We start from the raw sequence: 19,502 nt of genomic DNA on the forward strand, positions 1-19,502 counted from the left end.
ATGTATCTTGGCATATGTAAAGGATTCTCTTAATGCTGTACACAGCAGGCACAGACAACCTTTCTACAATCAAGGATACTCGTGGACGGAACCCTAAGCACTATTTATAAAATTTATAATAACCTCACCATTGAAGTAAACTTAATAAAAATTTAGGGAAGATGCAGAGAGCTTTTAAAATAAAATTATCCTGACTGATTCCTTCAGTTCTACCTATTGCACAAATTTGGACCAAACTTCCCAATTAAGTTAATGTAGAGATGTTCTAATTTTCATAAGTAGATCCTTTTCATATGCCACGGTACTGCAAAAATAAGACACAAAAGAAAAGAAGCAGGTTAAAAGAATAAAGTCCACTGCCAGTTTTGCAAAATTAGAAACACAGAACACTTAAATTTAAGAACATTGATTGATTGCTAAAAACATGATTGCAAAACAAAGCTGGAAAGGGAAAAAAAAAATTGAAATTAACTTTTTACAATTCACAGTGTTAATATGGCTTAAATTATGAATAATATTTCTGATCCGCTAAACTAATTTTTGTTGCATTTACCTTTTTTTTTTTTTTTTAAAGCAATGGTAATCAAATGAAGATCACTTTGAGTTGGCATAGAGTATGTTAAATCTAATAAAAAAATTATAAGCATTTCAGATCAGCAGTAGTTTACTTGAATTCCTATTAAAATATGGACTGAATAGAACAGGATAAACATCTTGTTAAAATAGTCACAGCACTATATGTACAAATGAACTAGACACATTCATAAGAACAGTATAATACCAAACTATATATAATCACTAAGTAAAACTAACCATCCATAAGTATATATATAATTCGTCATATTTAATTGCAATGCAAATCTAAATTTAATACTGCTGCCTAATAATAGCAACAAATTCCCAGAATTAAAAGGCTCAGAAGAGAGAGATTTTCAAAAATTTTACATCCATGCTACAGACATTGCACCAAGACAAAAAAGTAATCAGTGAAAATGCTAATTCATACTTTTTGCAGAATTCTAATAAAGAACCTAGTCTGATTCACTTTAAAGACAGTACTATTTGGTGTAAAATTATAAAGCACAACAGTATTTTCATTACCTAAACCTGCCCACATGCAATTACTTGATGCATTAGGTAATTTTCCATCAACTGTAAATTTTAAAAATAAATAGATGTACATAGTATTATTTTCTAACTCAGACATTTATTGAGAAATGTTTATGTAAGGAAATTAAGGGCCTGGCTTTGACAGAACTTAACATGCGTCCATAACTAACTTGACAGCTGCATTGGGGTCTTTTTCCCGTCGTAAAATGATCATTGCTACACTTGCATGTAGGGATACAAATCCAGGATTTTTTTTTTTTTTCTTTATAAGTATATACGCACCAGCAAAATTTTACTTTTTAAATAAACAAGCTAAAACCTTTCAAGGTTTTTTTAAAAATTTAATTGAAGTATTCAATAAGGAATCACGGTTCTAATTGAAAACTTCCCTAATCCTGGTCTACTATAATACATACGTTATCACCCCAATTAAATGAAATCTGACAACCAATAATTCCTAATTAGTCTATACATTAACATGAAAAAAGTTAAAATATTCATTTTGTTTCTTCTTTCTAATGCTGCAAACATAGTATTTTACAGCTCTGAAAAGGTATTCTCACATCAGAAGTGACAAAACACCGACAATCACTCACTGTTACCCAGTCTCCACCTGAAAACCATAGACACATTCTGTGGCTACATCTTCACATATCTTCCCTTCAACCACCTAGAGATGGGAGGGCACATTACAACAATGGGAGGAGGCACAACAACACAATATGTGACACCTCTGCAGCATGCAGTAGAAAAGAGGTCCTGACCTCATCCGCATCTCCTGGATACAGAGTTTACTCAACAGTTAATGATTTCCTGAATTTACCATGAGAAAAGTCTTATCTCTGAGCCTGTACGCCCATTGTGTGTGGTGGAGCAGACTGATTGCCAGCTCCGTTAATGTTGGTGTTGTTGTTGAACGAAGGAGAGGTAGAATATAAACACGTTCCTGTTGGAGAACTGGCCATTTTCTCTGAGGCAGACATCTTGGAGAAGGCGAGGAGGGTGTCTGGAAAATTGGGAGGTGTGGCTGGTGTATTTGCTGGAGTACACATCTAGAAAAGTAGAAAACAGAACAAATGTATGATTATCATAGTTAAGACTTGTACTCTAATTAAATAACATCATATTTATTCAATGAAAATTTTATTTTTTATATAGATTAAAAAGTATTTTTAAAAAATGGTTATTTTATTATTAAGGCTGAGAAAATAGCAGCAGACTAGACTAATACTAGAGTATAAATAGGTAAGTGTGATTTATTATCATGTAGTTATTGATTACACTACCTCAATGTAATTACTGATCTACATAACCTTTTCTCACAATAATGGCAACTAGAATATTCCATATGCAGAGCATTCCTTCCCTCCCACACCTACATATTGATTTATAGCAGACAGCCTGTGTTTTCTAAGTGCTGGCCCCCAGAGAGGCTCTTTCATTTTGGAGAAAGGGGCGAAGTTAAAGAGAGTTATGTCAGATTAGTTTGGTGAATGCTTCTGCATTTCCCAGTTCCACCGGCTCAAAAGTTGCATGACAGGTGCTAGACTCCACAGCACTGAATTGCTGTGGAGAAATGGTAAGGAACAGAGTATACTGTACTGCAATCTTGCACATGTGCAAGATATCCTTCAAAATATAACAGTATCTTCTGATCTACCTAACCTCCATACCTATTTGTTGATTTGTTCACTGCCTGTCAGCTTCCAGGAAGAAAACAATAAGTTGTACTTGGCATTCTGCAATGGTGGGACAACCACTACAAGGCTTATCAGGTGCACTCAACAAGTGGATCAAAAGGCTTTTCCTAACAATCCAACAACAGTTAAATATGTTAATCCTCTCACTCTGCATGCTTCACATAAATCATGTGCAGTGTGGCATAACTCAATCTTTTCATAAACATTGTTACAGTCTGGTGATTTAGCCCAATGCTCAAATTTGACCTAAGCATACCAGAATGTCATTCTTATATAAATTTACCTTTTAAAAATTAAACTCATGCAGTCTAGATGTAAAACTTCTCAAAATGTTAAAATAGCCATTGCCAATTCTGGGAACATTCATAATTTATCATGGCATTGAAATATCAAAACCAAAGAAAACTGGTATTTCAATGCTTGCATGTGTTGGATAAATGTCAAGGGGGAAAAAAAAAAAAAAAAAAATTTAATACTACTTTTGTTGCCAAATATTAGCATTCTGCTTGTCGATATTTTCCAGTTTGTTTATTTGTTTAATTCACTTACTAGCCAATGTATAATTTCACCTGCATACTGTACCTCAACTGTAAAATATGACCACTGTAAACAACACCTGTGCTATCTGCAGCACAATATTCACTGTCTAAAGTCAATCACTGGAGATATAGAGGCTCTGTGTTGTTGCTGTTCATTTTTCCTTGGTCCTCATAGAATGGCTAAGTAATGTCATATAAAAATGAAGACCTTGCCCATGTTTGCAAATTAATGTAGACATTCAAGTAGAATGTACATGGTACATTATACATTTCAAGTGTTAGATTTTTTCTTAAATTAATCAAATTTTTTTCTGTAATTAATAGAAGCAAAAATTAAATAACTAGCTATCTTATTATCAATTAAATACTAATTGATTAGCTAATAATATAAAAAGTAATTGTTTTCATTTCACTCTGTGTTATAACATGACATTCACTTGTTTTGTATTACTTTATAATCAGCGGACCATCACATACAACACACTTCTGTAATGTAATAGAAGACTAAGCAGTGTTAATATACTGTCAACACTTTGTTAATGCAGTTTACTTATTTCTTCTTAGATTTTAATAACAATCAAAATATAACATTTCTGCTGTGATTAATAATAATAACCAAATGCAGCAAAACATATCCAGTGCTTCAGTTACAATTATACAGTATATGGATAGCCTATGTGATATGAAAAAAAAAAAAAAAAAAAAAGCTGCGAGATTTCAATTGGTCTGATTTTTTAATTTTTGTATTACAGTGAAAAATATTAATTTGAGAATAACCGAATTATGCTACCTTTAAGTACAGTAATACCCCGACTTACGCTACCCCGACTTACGCGAACTCGGAGTTACGCGGTTCTTGATTTTTTCGTTTGGCAACGCTGCCGCCCACTATCTTCAAGGTCGTTTTTCATATGTTCATATGTTATCGATATACAGTGCGACGGCGGAGAATGAGAGCGAAAGATGAACAAAATTCAACTTTGCTGCTTTTATGTTTTTTATATCAGTGAAGGGGAAACACATTTCACCATAATAACGTAAAAACCAACACAATTCCAGCTATCGGTATAATCGCAAATGCAATTAGATCGAGTTTACTACCAGTTTATAACAGATTTCACTAGCAGAAACGCAACTGGATTTTTATTGTTTTATGGTAGTAACCCCTAGAAATGTGAGGTGTTAATAGTGTATCTCTGCCTTTATGGTGTTGTTTATTCAGTTGCTACATGCGCGCAGCTTTGTTTATGCGTATCAAGCGTGCCTCCTCGTTTTGTAATTGTGCTTTATTCCCTAAAAATGAGTAAAATACTTAATTAAAAGGTGTGAAAAGGAAGCGTCCTGGTGAAGACACTGCAGATTCAGAGAGAAAAAGAAAAGCAATTATCGATAAACAGAGGCGGACTGGGTCAAAAATTCTTACCCGGGAAAATTTATAGTGGCCTCATACTATGGTTTATGGCCAAAATCACACTGGCCCAACGGGGTTTCCCCGGTAAGGCTTATGGCCAGTCCGCCTCTGTCGATAGAGAAAAAATATGAAATTGTGAAACGCTTTGAGCGAAATGAAAGACCATGTGATATTGCACGTGCTACAGGCCTAAATGAAGCAACGGCGAAAAGCACATGACAATTGCAAACTTGACAGGTTGAAAATTGAAAAGGGCTCAATTGTAAAGGGCTTAAAAATTTTAGAAAACATAGACTCCAACGAAGAACGCGTTATAGCTACAAAGCAAGGAATAAAAAAATTATTAGCTTGCTACGACGAAATTCTGCGTGAAAAAAAGAAGGCGCTATGTCGTCAGACGAATTTGTTAGATTTTATGAAGCCATCGACATCGAAATAACTTTTTTACGTAAGTCATTTGTTTTTTTAATACATATTTTGTATTAATATGTATAAAGAACTGCAATTTTATTAATATTTTTCTTCTAAACTAGTGTTTTTGTTAGTCTTTGGTCCCAATTAAGCAAAGTTTATATGTATTTATATGCAAAGTTGTACCCCGACTTACGCGAATTCGACTTACGCGATTTTCGTCGGACCCACCTATCGCGTAACTTCGGGGTATTACTGTACTGCCATAACAAATATGGTGTAGCATTGGAAAAATTTCCTAGGACCCTTCAGTGAAATTTTGCCACTGATGGCATTATGCCACAGTGGATTTGAACGTGAATAACATGTAATTTATAAGCTGCTTACCACCACATAAGTTGCAACCAACTTTAACTTATACCGAGTTTTTCATCCTTATTTCTGGTGTAACAGAGGCAATGGCATATGAGAAACTCATAAGTTAAGTTGGATGCAAATTGTCTGGTAAAGAAAGTTGCACATTACGCCTGTTAAAATCCAAACAAATACCACAAGTTTTAACGTACGTGGCGTGTTACATTTTGGGCGCGTCAACAAATAATAATAATTCATGGTTTATATTAAAAATAATAATAATCGAGCAAGAGCAACCCAGAACATTTCGTTTCTGCGCGTCCGCCATATTGTCCATTCATTCTTCTAATCTGCGTACGGCAACAAACATGATATCCACTGCTTCAGCTACAATATACGGATAAATAAAACAAAGTAAAAGAAGAAATAACTGCCTGATTTTAAAAAAAAAAATGGTAAGTCCCTACAAATCGTTCTAAAAGAGCCATCATGAAAATCCATCCCCTGAGAATCGAGTTACAAGCAGATAGACGAAGAAAGAATTCTAATCCCATATCATAGGTATTTACAGCTATTTTGGGAGTATTATTTCATATTTTAAATCAACAATTTGAAATTTACGATTTGTTTAATGTAATGTGCTGAAAGCTTAAATTAGAAAGGAAATTCTAAGAAGAATCTTAGAACTCAGTATCCCTTTTCAATGGATTTCAGTCCACTGTTCAAATAAAATGTAGGGTCTTTGGTGTTGAGCAGGTAATGTTCTCCTACTAGGGTTAATACTGACAAACTGATACGCCGACATAAAATATATAGTATAAAATATGAGTACTTTAGACTTATGTTCAAGGTGACTTTTAATTAATGGTACTAATATCGATACCCGAGATTTCTTCGTTTTATCGTATAATCCTCCCGTAGTTCACCTCCATATAACCCTCCCTCAGCTAGAACGACAATCCTTTATAAACCACTAAGTTGACCACACTGACCTCAACGATGGAAACTTTCCAATGCACGTGATGAGAACGTGATAATGCAGGCAGTGTTTGCATCATTTTCAAGGTCACCGTCAAAACACTAGCTGGACAGAAACCGACAACCAAGATGTTCGGTGAACATGAACTAATAACTTATGCCAGAATGTAGTCACGACCTGTTAGCTGCATAATATGAGGATGATGATGATGCTGCTAAAATCTTTCTTTGCTTAAACAGCCGTTCTGGTCGAGACAACACGAAAGGATATTATGTACAGGAAGGGGAAGAAACAAGGAAACTAAGGATGAAACAGAAATCATCCGCGGTAAAATGTTTAACCGTATTTTTATACGGTGTTTAATTTTTTTTTTTTTTTTTATTATTGGTACATGATTAAAGCTCAGCGATTACATGGATTTACTGCTTTATCCTCCTCCCCCCTTCAGAAAATCCGGGGACAAGGCAATGATAGGAGCTCATCAATCCTTGGTATAAATACTCTTCGTTTCTTCATATGTAAATCAGTACCACTCTCACAGTAACTAATGTTACTGTTTTAAGCTTGCATAAAAGAGAAGTAAAGATTAATATCAAAGTAATTACATAAACCTCTCCCTCGGCCGCCCTTCGCTACTAGCCAGAGCCGGACCAAGGTATTTCTGCGCCCCGGGCAGAAAGGTTTTATTTTTTTATTTCTTACCTCATTGTTCTTCTGTTTTTGGCGCCCCGGGCAAGGGCCCTACTAGCTCGGGCCTGAATCCGGCACTGCTACTAGCTATGGTGTCAATGGGACAGATTCCGGTAATAAAATATATTTTTAAAAAAATGACTGAAAATATATTTCAAAAAAATGACTGAAAATGCAGTTTAATACTTTTTCACATGTATGACTATATCGTCTTAAAAAAAAAAAAAAAAAAAATACAATTATTGTAGCGTACCCGTGGCGAATATTTCGCCAAAACTAATGAAACTTAAAAATAACGGAAATTTTGAAAATAGGTTGAAAATTTTTATTGCAAATTGCTCTCTCTCAATTTTACTGCTCAGTAAAACCTATTGCAAAAGGAAACAGGTTGAAAGCTTGTTTAGTCTGAGTTATTCAAATTCAAAGAACGTTCCAGACAGAGGGCCGTAAGCAAATTATTATACAGATGGTCAAATCAATATCAAAGGGTTGTACTTTCCAGATTATCGAGTGAGAAATTAATTTAATTTGCAAACTGAAATTGATGGGAGGCAATATGTAGAGGCTCTTTCTCCTCTTCTAACAGCTTTCTACTTATGGAGTAATAATTATTGGGGTACATACACATTCGGAGCTCTTCCACCACCTACACGGTCCAATCATGGATTTATTCAGAGGGAAGACCTTCCTCGAAGCTAAGTTAATGTTACGTTTTACTTCCAAAATATCGTTTTTTCTTACTAGTTAAATACAGAAGTTATTTCTGCTCATATCCGCTAGATTTTGAATAGTTTATCATGCCCATTACTAACACAATTAGCTGTGTGCGATGAGAAACTGGTACTGCTAATTATCAACAAAATTTAAATGAGGCGGGGAAAAAATAGCATTTATCTTAAAGGTAGTAAATAACAATTATTAAGAGTAGCCGTCTTTTCAAACAGAATTCAATGATTTTTGGCAAAATCATTGAAAACGTCAAAGTTCGTATTGTGAGTACGTTAGTGCTGGAGTAAGTGTTGTGGAAATAACTTTAAAACCAAATTTTGAATTTTTACAAAAACAAACAAAAAAAATTAACGCAATAGCATTTCAATATGTTTGATATAATAAACAGACGAATCACCAAATTTTACAGTGATGGTAAACAGAGAATGCGGTGAGAATTTCAGTTAAGCATCTAGAAGTGGTATCATGGTATGGGGAATGTTTTGTTAGCACGGGCTGGGTCTGTTTATATTGGTGGAAGGTCGTATGTCATCCAGGAAGTATCTGAATTTTGTATCAGATCTACTGCACCCTGCAATGTTACACCTTTATCCCGAAGGTGATGACCACTTTATGGATGGCAGTGCAACAACAGCACATCATGCCAGAACGGTTCGGAGAACATGGGACGGATTTCAACCGTCTTCACTGGCTCCCTCATGCACCTGATCTCAATCCTATTGAGAATGTGTGGGATATGCTATTCGGCAACGAAGTCATCTTCCTTCAAACTTGATCACAGCTGCAAGATATTTTGCTGGAAGAATGGTTACAATTAGACCAAAACACATCAGAATCCATGCCGCCAGACTCGGCTCTAGAAGTTATTTTCTTCACCTAGGTGAAGAGTATCTAGGGCCTACAAAGACCAAAAGACGATCTTGAGAAGGAGCTTTCTTCTTTATAGAGCAAAAGTTGGAATTTTTGGAAATGGTATCACCTTACGCGTTGGGAAACCTAATTTTGCTGTAGTCTTCGCGAACCAACAGTTTACTGATTTTGAATAGTTTATCTGAATGGCATAAAAAGATGACAACTAAATTTCAGAGATGTCAGGAGTATTCACTTCCAAACGTGCCCAGAGCGTTTTCAATTCACTCCAACCAAGTAATTTCTGCTATACTTAACGTCATCCAAATCTATTACTCAGCATCCAATGACGGATTTATATGTACTTTGCTTCCTCAGTAACTAGCACTCAGCCATGACGAGACAGATCTTTTCTTTAGATGAACGTTCAGTATGTGCTGTGTTTTATATTTACTTTCACCACCCCATTGAAATGTGCTAACCTCTTCCTTTCTTTAGGTCGGTGACCGACTGTTATCTTCCTACCTGCCGCGTTATTTTTGCTTTATCCTTTCCCGTTAGCAGGTCATTGGGCACTTTCATCACAGCTGCATTCCGACATAGAAAACAAGTGATCTGAGCACGCCAGCTTGGCTGAGAGTTGCGTATATTTATGACGCCTATTTCCACAACAACACATGCTGCTTTTCTAATTTAATTATGCTACCGAGGACTTAAATGGAATATAAATACGTCACGGTAAACCGTCCCGCTGGAAATATTTAAATAAAGTGTTAATAACTATGCACCGAAGTGACAAGTGGCTGTTCAAAGGAGTGTTGCTAAGTCCACACGAAGCGTTCTGATTGGTTCTATAAGCAGAAATGAGATTTGTTGATAATAATAAACACCAAGTTCTTCTTAACTGTTCTGTACACACAATTAAATAAATAACGAACCTGCTTTTCATCCAGTAAAAATGTCCCTTTAAAATTGCCCATATATTTCATGCAAGATGGCAACTCCAGTGATCTTTTAAAACACATGTTGTTAAGGGTGGCTCATAACATTTTATGAGTTCAAACATTACTAAGAAATCACAGCCCGAGTCAAACATGTTTTACAGGCCATTCACTTCTTTTGAAACTTTTAAAAGGTGGGAAGGGGGGGAGACCTTGGATGGATGAGGGAAAAAAATAAATAAAAAATACACGACCAAGTGCCAAGCTGTGCTTTCTTTCTTTCTTTTTTTTTTTTTTTTTCGCTAGTTACTCGCTACCTATTTTTAGGGTCACACCGAGATTCTGAAAATAGGTATGGTATGCAGCGTTTCACAACGTATGTGGGTGTATGTTCTTTCCCATACAAAACCTAAGAAGTACCCAATATAGCATCCTTCCCTTCTCGCATATATTTCATTAGGTAATCTCTTTAATTTCCGGTTTTGCCATTACACTTCATATGCTCAATAAAATAGCCACAAAAAGTATCATATTATTATAGATATGAAATTCATCCCTATTTCAGCCAATTACTCATATTCCATTAAAACTTACAATATTTAATTACTTGTAATAAACCAAAAATACTAGATGGTCCACCAGAAAAATAACCGGCTAGCAATATCCCACATACACATTTGGTACCAGTCCAAAACTGAATGAAATTCTCTGCAATTTTACTATCAAGAATGTTATTTCATTTTATACCGGCTTTATCTCAAAGCCAAATTAGGTTTTGACCTAATTAGTAATTCTGTAGGCACAGTGTATCTTTGGAGTTATTTATTATTATTATTTCTTTTAAAAATTTAAAATATGTTTATTTTACAGTAATAAAATAAACAAAAAAAAATATCAGTCCATCCAGAATTACATCTAGGTCCAATATGCAGGGTGTCTCAAAAATATTGTTACAAACGTTTAGGGGAGGTAGGTAACATCTAAAGGAATGTGAATCGCATAGGAACCCATAACCGGAAACGTCACCGTAAGTCGGTACACGGCGCTGTTCATCAGTTCGCGAGAGGGAAAATTTCTTGTTTACTCATTCAAGCAGTCGTTGATTCAAGCCGCCGCACGAAGAGCATGCATCGATATACGAACTGTGAGCTGGCAGACATGCACCTAGTGTATGGATTAGCAGAGGGCAAGGGACGAGCCACTCAACGAATTTATGGAGAATGCTTCCCAGACAGACATGTACCGGACCACAGTTTGTTTGCACGTGTGCATCAAAATTTGTGCGATTATGGGTCATTTAGAGGTAACAGGAGTATTGCGGGCAGACCACGTTCGACGCGAACTCCCGCCATGGAAGAAAGTGTGTTGAATGCCGTCCAGAATAATCCTACTAGCAGCACACGTGCCGTTGCCTCTCCCTTAGGAGAGTCTTTTTTTTTTTTTTTTTTGTAGTTGTTGGCGCATCGGCTTCTGTGGCCATAATGCACCTCCCAAGGTTTTCGCAGTACTTTGATCCAAGCACAAGGCGGGATTCGAACCCGCGACCTTTGGGTTGCCAGGCAGGCACTTTACCCACCTGGCTAGCCGGGTCGGCTTTGGGAATGTCTCGTTGCAGTGTACAGCGTGTCTGGCATGACGATTCCTTACACCCCTTTCATCTCCAAAGGGTTCAGTTACTGATCCCCCAAGATCATCCTGCGCGTGTGGCTTTTGCGCAGTGGTTTCTCCAAGAAAGTGTTCAAGACTTGAATTTTCCAGCCTATGTCACTCGGGAAGGCTTATTCAATCAGCACAATGCTCATGTGTGGGCTCACGACAACCCACACGGTGTGCGCCCCCATGCGGCACAACATCACTTTGCAATAAATGTGTGGGCAGGTATGGTCGGTGACTGCTTAGTCGGCCCATACCTGTTACCATCTCGCATAAACTCCGCTAAATATCGGATCTTTCTTGAACAAGTTCTACCAGGTTTACTTGACAATGTTCCAGCAAATGTGAGACGCAACATTTGGTTTCAATATGACGGGGCGCATGCCCATTATGGAAGGCGTGTTCGTGACCATTTGAACAGGCGTTTTGGGCGTCGATGGATTGGCCGTGGTGGACCCGTTGCCTGGCCCCCACGCTCACCTGATTTATCGAGCCTTGATTTCTTTCTGTGGGGGGCCTCAAATCTATCGTGTATGAATCGCCTGTGGAGACAGAAATGGATCTCGTGGCGAGACTCGTCTGCGCTGCTGCTACTGCCAAAGAAACTCCAGGTGTGTTCGACCGTGTACGCCAATCCATGATGCGTTGGCGTCACGCATGCATCTCGTCTCATGGTGGAACCTTCGATTGAGCATCTGTTGTAACACCATGAAATGCATCCATCTCGTACTCCATTGTTAATATTATGTCAAATAAATGTTTGCCACTAATTACTGTCTTGTGTCATTTCTGCTTCTTGTGCCTCTGCTACTACTTTCCCGTGACGTTTCCGGTTATGGGTTCCTATGCGATTCACATTCCTTTAGACGTTACCTACCTCCCTTAAACGTTTGTACCAATATTTTTGAGACACTCTGTATATCTGGAATAAAAATCTGCATAATTCAACTTCACTCCACCTTCTGTACTATGCTTTATACAAGGATCAACTGTTCCAGAATTTTGTAAAGGTAGGAGTAAAGCAGCGTTGGGAGAATCATTAAGCTTTAATTATCATGTAACAGTAAAAAAAATATAATAATAAATAAATAATAATAAAAGTAATATATATATATATATATATATATATACTATCATTGAATTATATTAAATAAAATTAAATTATAATAAATAAATAAATAAATGATTAAAATGCAGCGATTCCATGACCATTATTGGCCTCGTGGTCCTCTGTCGATATGGGGCATGATGGTCAGTCTATTTTATTTTAGTTTATTTTGATTTGGTTATCGTTTGGTAGTTCCTTTAACCCTTTTTGGGTGATATTTCACGTCTTTCGGAACTGGTACCTCTCGGGGGGGTACCGCTAAATTAATAACTAATTGGCATTATTCTAAAATTTGTATAGTTTTTGTTAATTGGATTTAAAGATCGAAATTATATTAGGGTTTCTGGGCTACTATTTATATCTATTTTTTCTTTTCGTTCGATTGTTTATTTGGGTTATTTTTATGTTAATTTTCGCTCTACAGTTTTTGCCATACTGCTGGCTTATGTTTTGTTTAATTTAAAATAATGGATGTATTTCAGCTTCATATGGAGGAATTGCATGTCGCTGCCTCTAATGAATGCTTAATCATTTATTTATTTATTTATTATAATTTAATTTTATTTAATATAATTCAATGATAGTATATATTTCGGCTTCATATGGAGGAATTGCAATTTGCTGCCTCTAATGAATGCTTAATTATTTTAATTTTTTATTATAATTCAATAGTAATGGGTCGATATGCTAATTTAGCAACGCCAGTGCCGCCATCTATTTCCTTTTTTTCTTCAATATAAGCTGATTCAGCTTACAGTATGTCAGTAGTGTGGCTCTGCTTTAGAGTGCTGTCTGTTCTATAGTTTATTTTCGCTGCATAAGGACCACCGCCATGCAAATCCTCTGCATTGGTTGATCTATCGGAGAATGGTAGGGTGGTTTGGTTCTTCGATATTTCCGCCTTTGCGATGTTTTGTATGGCGATTGAAATGCAGCGATTCCATGACCATTATTGGCCTCGTGGTCCTCTGTCGATATGGGGCATGATGGTCAGTCTATTTTATTTTAGTTTATTTTGATTTGGTTATCGTTTGGTAGTTCCTTTAACCCTTTTTGGGTGATATTTCACGTCTTTCGGAACTGGTACCTCTCGGGGGGGTACCGCTAAATTAATAACTAATTGGCATTATTCTAAAATTTGTATAGTTTTTGTTAATTGGATTTAAAGATCGAAATTATATTAGGGTTTCTGGGCTACTATTTATATCTATTTTTTCTTTTCGTTCGATTGTTTATTTGGGTTATTTTTATGTTAATTTTCGCTCTACAGTTTTTGCCATACTGCTGGCTTATGTTTTGTTTAATTTAAAATAATGGATGTATTTCAGCTTCATATGGAGGAATTGCATGTCGCTGCCTCTAATGAATGCTTAATCATTTATTTATTTATTTATTATAATTTAATTTTATTTAATATAATTCAATGATAGTATATATTTCGGCTTCATATGGAGGAATTGCAATTTGCTGCCTCTAATGAATGCTTAATTATTTTAATTTTTTATTATAATTCAATAGTAATGGGTCGATATGCTAATTTAGCAACGCCAGTGCCGCCATCTATTTCCTTTTTTTCTTCAATATAAGCTGATTCAGCTTACAGTATGTCAGTAGTGTGGCTCTGCTTTAGAGTGCTGTCTGTTCTATAGTTTATTTTCGCTGCATAAGGACCACCGCCATGCAAATCCTCTGCATTGGTTGATCTATCGGAGAATGGTAGGGTGGTTTGGTTCTTCGATATTTCCGCCTTTGCGATGTTTTGTATGGCGATTGAAATGCAGCGATTCCATGACCATTATTGGCCTCGTGGTCCTCTGTCGATATGGGGCATGATGGTCAGTCTATTTTATTTTAGTTTATTTTGATTTGGTTATCGTTTGGTAGTTCCTTTAACCCTTTTTGGGTGATATTTCACGTCTTTCGGAACTGGTACCTCTCGGGGGGGTACCGCTAAATTAATAACTAATTGGCATTATTCTAAAATTTGTATAGTTTTTGTTAATTGGATTTAAAGATCGAAATTATATTAGGGTTTCTGGGCTACTATTTATATCTATTTTTTCTTTTCGTTCGATTGTTTATTTGGGTTATTTTTATGTTAATTTTCGCTCTACAGTTTTTGCCATACTGCTGGCTTATGTTTTGTTTAATTTAAAATAATGGATATATATATATATACATACACACACACATTATTTTGATATGGGGGGGCATACCCTCTTCAGCCTCCACCCGAGGCTGAAGAGGTTATTGAGGTCAACTGAGGGGGAGGAAATCCCTTGTTCCAGCCAGTGCTGGTGGTTATTAATATTTGTTAAAGATTCATTCTTCAATGTGCCGTCTCTTTGCAGAGGTTGGCTGTCATCTTCGCAACGGATGAACGTGAGGTAGAAGCCCTAAACAAACTCTGATCATACCACTTAAGGTTTGCTAATCAATATTTCCTTCTTTTCCCATTGATCTTGCCCTGAATTATCAATTGCAACATACATTTGTCATTCCCAGAGGCGGATTTAACGGTGGGCGCACTGGGCCCCGACTTCTGAAGGCCCACGCAAAACCCCAACAAATTAGTTGAACATATTAATTCAAAACTTTGTGATTATTATTATGCTATTATTAATTACATTATACATATATTATATTCAAATTTTATTGGAAATAAAACATTAATAGTACATAATATTTTTTATTTAATTAAAAAATTGGTTAACATGTATTTTTATTTTCCCTGTCTCCTCTTTTTTTTAAGGGACCCAATATTTTCTTCTGTGCCCGGGGCCTCAACCGACCTTAATCCGCTCCTGGTCATTCCTCATCAAATGTCCTAAATATTTTAGTTTCTTCTCCTTAATGGTGTTAGTTATTTCAGTCTTTTTCTTCATTCGTCTCATGATCTCATCATTCTTTATCTTATCAGTCCATAATACTCTTAAACATTCGTCTGTAACACCACATCTCAAAAGCATTTAACTTATTCTGGGTCTTCTTTGTCAGTGTCCCGGCCTAAGCTCCCTAAAGGAGGTCAGAAAAGACATAACATCTCAGTATTCTTGTTCTTAAAGGAAGTGTAAGATCACTGTGGCATAGAAGATTCTTCATTTTAAGGAAGCCTGCACATACTTGCTAAATTTTTGAGCGTACTTCAGCAGAATGGTCCCAGTCCTCGCTCAGCATACATCCAAGATAGCGACAACTTTTAATCCTTTCAATTTCTTCATTATTGATTGTAATTTTTGTTTGCACTTCTTTCTTACTGATCACCATAAGTTTCGTTCTCTTGATGTTTAACTGCAGACCAAAATTTTCATTTATTCTATTAACTCTATTGTATTGCCATTAATTTTTATCCCTTTTGTACATCCCTCTAAAGTTACTTTAAAAATTTCTTCAGCATATATGTTGAACAATATAGGTGGTAGAATACAACCTTGACGAACTCCTCTTTTAATTTCTATCTCTTCCGATTCTTCTCCGTCTATGGATACCTTTACTGATTGTCCCCAATACAAATTCGCCATTATTCTGATGTCTTTGCTATCTATTCAAATCTTCTAAGATTTGGAACAGTATGTCATGTCTTACCTGATCGAAGGCTTTTTCATAATCCAAGAAGCAGATGAATACCTCTTGGTTCACATCGCGACATCTTTCTATTAGAGTCCGAACTGCAAATAGGGCTTCACTGGTACCCAGCCCTTGTCGGAAGCCAAATTGAGAATCACTAAGTGTTTCCTCACATCTTTTATAAATTCGGTTGCGTATAATCCTTAGAAGTATCTTCAATGCATGGCTCATCAAACTAATTGTTCTAAATTGAGAACAACTATTTGCATATTTCGATATGGGTATGAACGACGATCTCACCCATTCCCTGGGAATTTCTCTATGTCAAACTTTTTTGAACAGACCAACCAATACCTTCACTTTTAATATCTTTAATAGTTCTCTCGGAATTTTGTCAGGACCACTTTCCTTTTTGAGTTCAGCATATTTAACAGCTGAAAATACTGGTGGCGCCCGGATGCACCATGGACGAAAATAAGCAGGTGGCTTTGGGCGATGTTCTGCTGGGATACCCTAAAACCAGTCGTCCTCGGTCCTTCCACATTTTCTGATCTGTCAGACTTTTCATTTCGGTTGTCATCAAACAGTTCTCTGATATATTCTTGTCAACTGAAATTTTTCTTCAATTAAAACTGCAATCTTTCCATTCTTCTTTCTAAAGATTCATTAGCTGTTGTAAAGGAAAAGGGTCCTTCAAACACTTTTAAGCATGTAATTAAATAAAATATTTAAAATATTTTATTTAAAATACATAAAATAATATATTTTCTATCGCTCACTATTATATAAAAATACTTTGTAAAAAAACAAACTATTGTATTAGGGTCACCTAGAAAGCTACTTTCAACTACCCATGTGTATTGTGTCTGTAAACTGATTAAAACCAAGAGTCGACTTCACACACAAACACTGCAAATTGCAAAAACAATTACCAATCACTGATATCTTACACGCACTGAAAGTAATTTATATCTGCTTTGATGAAATATCAGACCCTTGAGCAGAATGTACAAAAAAAAATTTTTTTTTTGTCCATTCTGCACAGGCTAACTAACTCCACAAGGTGAGATTACTTCGATCTGTAGGTAATTTTAAGGAAAATTACTAATTATTTAAATTAGGTTTTCAATTACGGTACTTATATTTGTTGTAGCGCAAACAGAATCTTAATTACGCCTTTAACTACATAAAAAATAATCACCCAAAATAAAAAGGCAATAATTTCAACTGTCAAAGGAATTTCAGTGATAAATTTCGCATTAACAAATGGATCATCATCCAAAGTTTTAAATATCAACTTGAAGAATTTGCGTTTATTTACAGTTCCAACATTTTTGTTTTTCAATAAAGTGAAATTAGGTGGGAAATGTCTTTTTTGCGTGCACTTTTCCAAAATACGCCCGCTACTTCTAAGAACGAAAGAGAAAGCTGACTAAGAGTATATATAAACGTGACAGACCCAATTTCTTGAGTGTTTGACCTTGTGATTTGTTTACAGCAGTCGCAAAGGCAAATCAGGTGGGATGGGCTTCTGGGAATAACGGGGTGGATGCATACAAAGCTCTATTTCAATTCTAGGAATTAAATCTCATTGTGTGGCTGTAAAGGTTTTTCCGCTAAACGAAAAGAGCGCATTTACAAGAATGATGAATATCCTTTTAAGATGACAAAATAAAGTACTTTATATGAGGCAGTGTTTTCACAATGGGAATCGTAAACAGATTAAGAAGCTTTTTGGAGCTACAGCCCTCCGGCTGCGAATGATTTCAAAGTACATATTTATACAGTATTGTGTAACAACAATCGTCTTGTTTGCTATTTTGGTTCCTTCCAGTGACCTTAATTTCAGATTATAAAATAATAACTCAAGGATTACATTCAGTAGGTTGGCACTCGAATTACCATATGAATTACATGAGCTATCGCGAGCTACCGAACACAAAAGTTTGTGTTGTAGCTCGCGCAACACTCCAAAGTAACAGGCGCAATTTGGCCATATGCTATGGCCAAATTGCGCCTGTTACTTTGGAGTGTTCATCAATATACAAATAGGCACTTGCAAATGAGTGAAACTCCTTTTAGCTTCGGCATGTCCAGGGTCATCTATTGGTGTTCGTAAGCCCTAGGTATTAATCATTCCCAGGCCTCAATACACCAAAAGACTCTGGACATGCCGAAGATAAAAGGCACTTTACAGAACAGAAAGAGTTGAAGAAAAAAATTATCTTAGAAATCCGTATTTAAAAATTCGTTTATAGAATTTTATTGTTGGAATGAAATCAGTGAATTCTATATGAATTATATTTGTAAGCCGTAGGCCTAATGGAAAAGACGACCCTAAGCATATCCGTCCACACAAGAACTCGACTCCCAATGAAGGGATTTTCAAGCGAGGATTTTCAAAGCCACCCAAAGTTCCATTAAAATCTAACAAATAGAAATCCGACAATTTCTATATTCACACATACAGGTATTATTTAAGAAGGAAAAGTCATCAATTCATGATATGGAAATATCGTGGGTCTCTTTTATATATAGGTAAGTATGGAAAACACTGGTGGTGCGTAAAAATAAAACCTGGTCACAAGCTTCTACTGCCAATCTCACATACTTTTCTTTTTTTTAACGCAAGTCAGAGTATATTATTAAGGGCTAGAAATGTTTTTTCCATGGGGCGTCCGTATATTGTCTGTAAACCCCGCGTCGAGGGGAAGATACGTTATGAATTTAGGATTTTTAGTACGTTATGAATTTAGGATTTTTCAGCCCACACAACATGCAACTTGGTCCGTGACCCCAGGTAGGGGCTATAACTACCACCCCCTTATGATTAAAATAATGTGGAATTTTTATTGCTGCATGGTGATTAAAGCTCAATAATTCCCCAAACATTGCTTTAGTTCTCCCACACACAAAATGGGAATGGGGTGAGATGGAAAGTTCATTACAGAAAGGAAGCAAAAACTATTTTTCTCATTTGCAATCACGTTTGAAGTTTTAAATGGATGGCCTGGTGATACATAAAATACCATACTCTTCTAAATTATTTCTTAACATAAAATTAAAAATCAATAACATAAAATTTCCACCCAAATAAACAATTGTATTTTCTATGGCTAGAAAATTTTTAAAAAATTAAAACCCGCACGGTGACAGATTTAGCATTTTCACGACATAACCAGAAATACCTGGGGGGGGGGGGAAGAAATGAATCTCCACAGACTACCTGCTATCTAAGAAGACCCCAGTACGTTATGAAACAAGTTTTTAAGTTGTCAAAAACTTGTTTCATAACAGTGTCTTAGATTTTGACTTTTGTTTCTTATACAGGCTGAAGAATTCATCTTAGAGAGGCTTGTATTACCACAATCTAGCTATTAAACATGGTTAACCTTCTTAAAATTACCCCAGGTCCTTTTCGTTTACCGCTCCCTTAAGTGCAGTAATACACAGTTGATACG

The 19,502-nt window shown here is 36.0% G+C and overlaps 1 protein-coding gene across 2 annotated transcripts in view; it reads right to left on the bottom strand.

Annotated features, from left to right (window-relative positions):
- Window positions 1-1,369: 1,369 nt before the first annotated feature.
- The window catches only part of LOC150084075 (UBA-like domain-containing protein 2), a 107,019-nt gene continuing 88,886 nt past the window's right edge, over window positions 1,370-19,502 (bottom strand). The window contains exon 3 of one of the 2 annotated variants that reach the window (XM_090375884.1): window positions 1,370-2,162. In XM_090375884.1, the coding sequence (XP_090232010.1) occupies window positions 1,947-2,162 (216 nt within the window). In that variant the 3' untranslated portion in view covers window positions 1,370-1,946. The remainder of the gene's footprint in view (window positions 2,163-19,502) is intronic. The other variant, XM_090375885.1, reaches the window with a different exon arrangement.

The sequence above is a fragment of the Mastigoproctus giganteus genome, chromosome 6 (assembly GCF_048544385.1).
Source record: "Mastigoproctus giganteus isolate SK-2022 chromosome 6, ASM4854438v1, whole genome shotgun sequence".
Lineage (NCBI taxonomy): Eukaryota > Metazoa > Arthropoda > Arachnida > Uropygi > Thelyphonidae > Mastigoproctus > Mastigoproctus giganteus.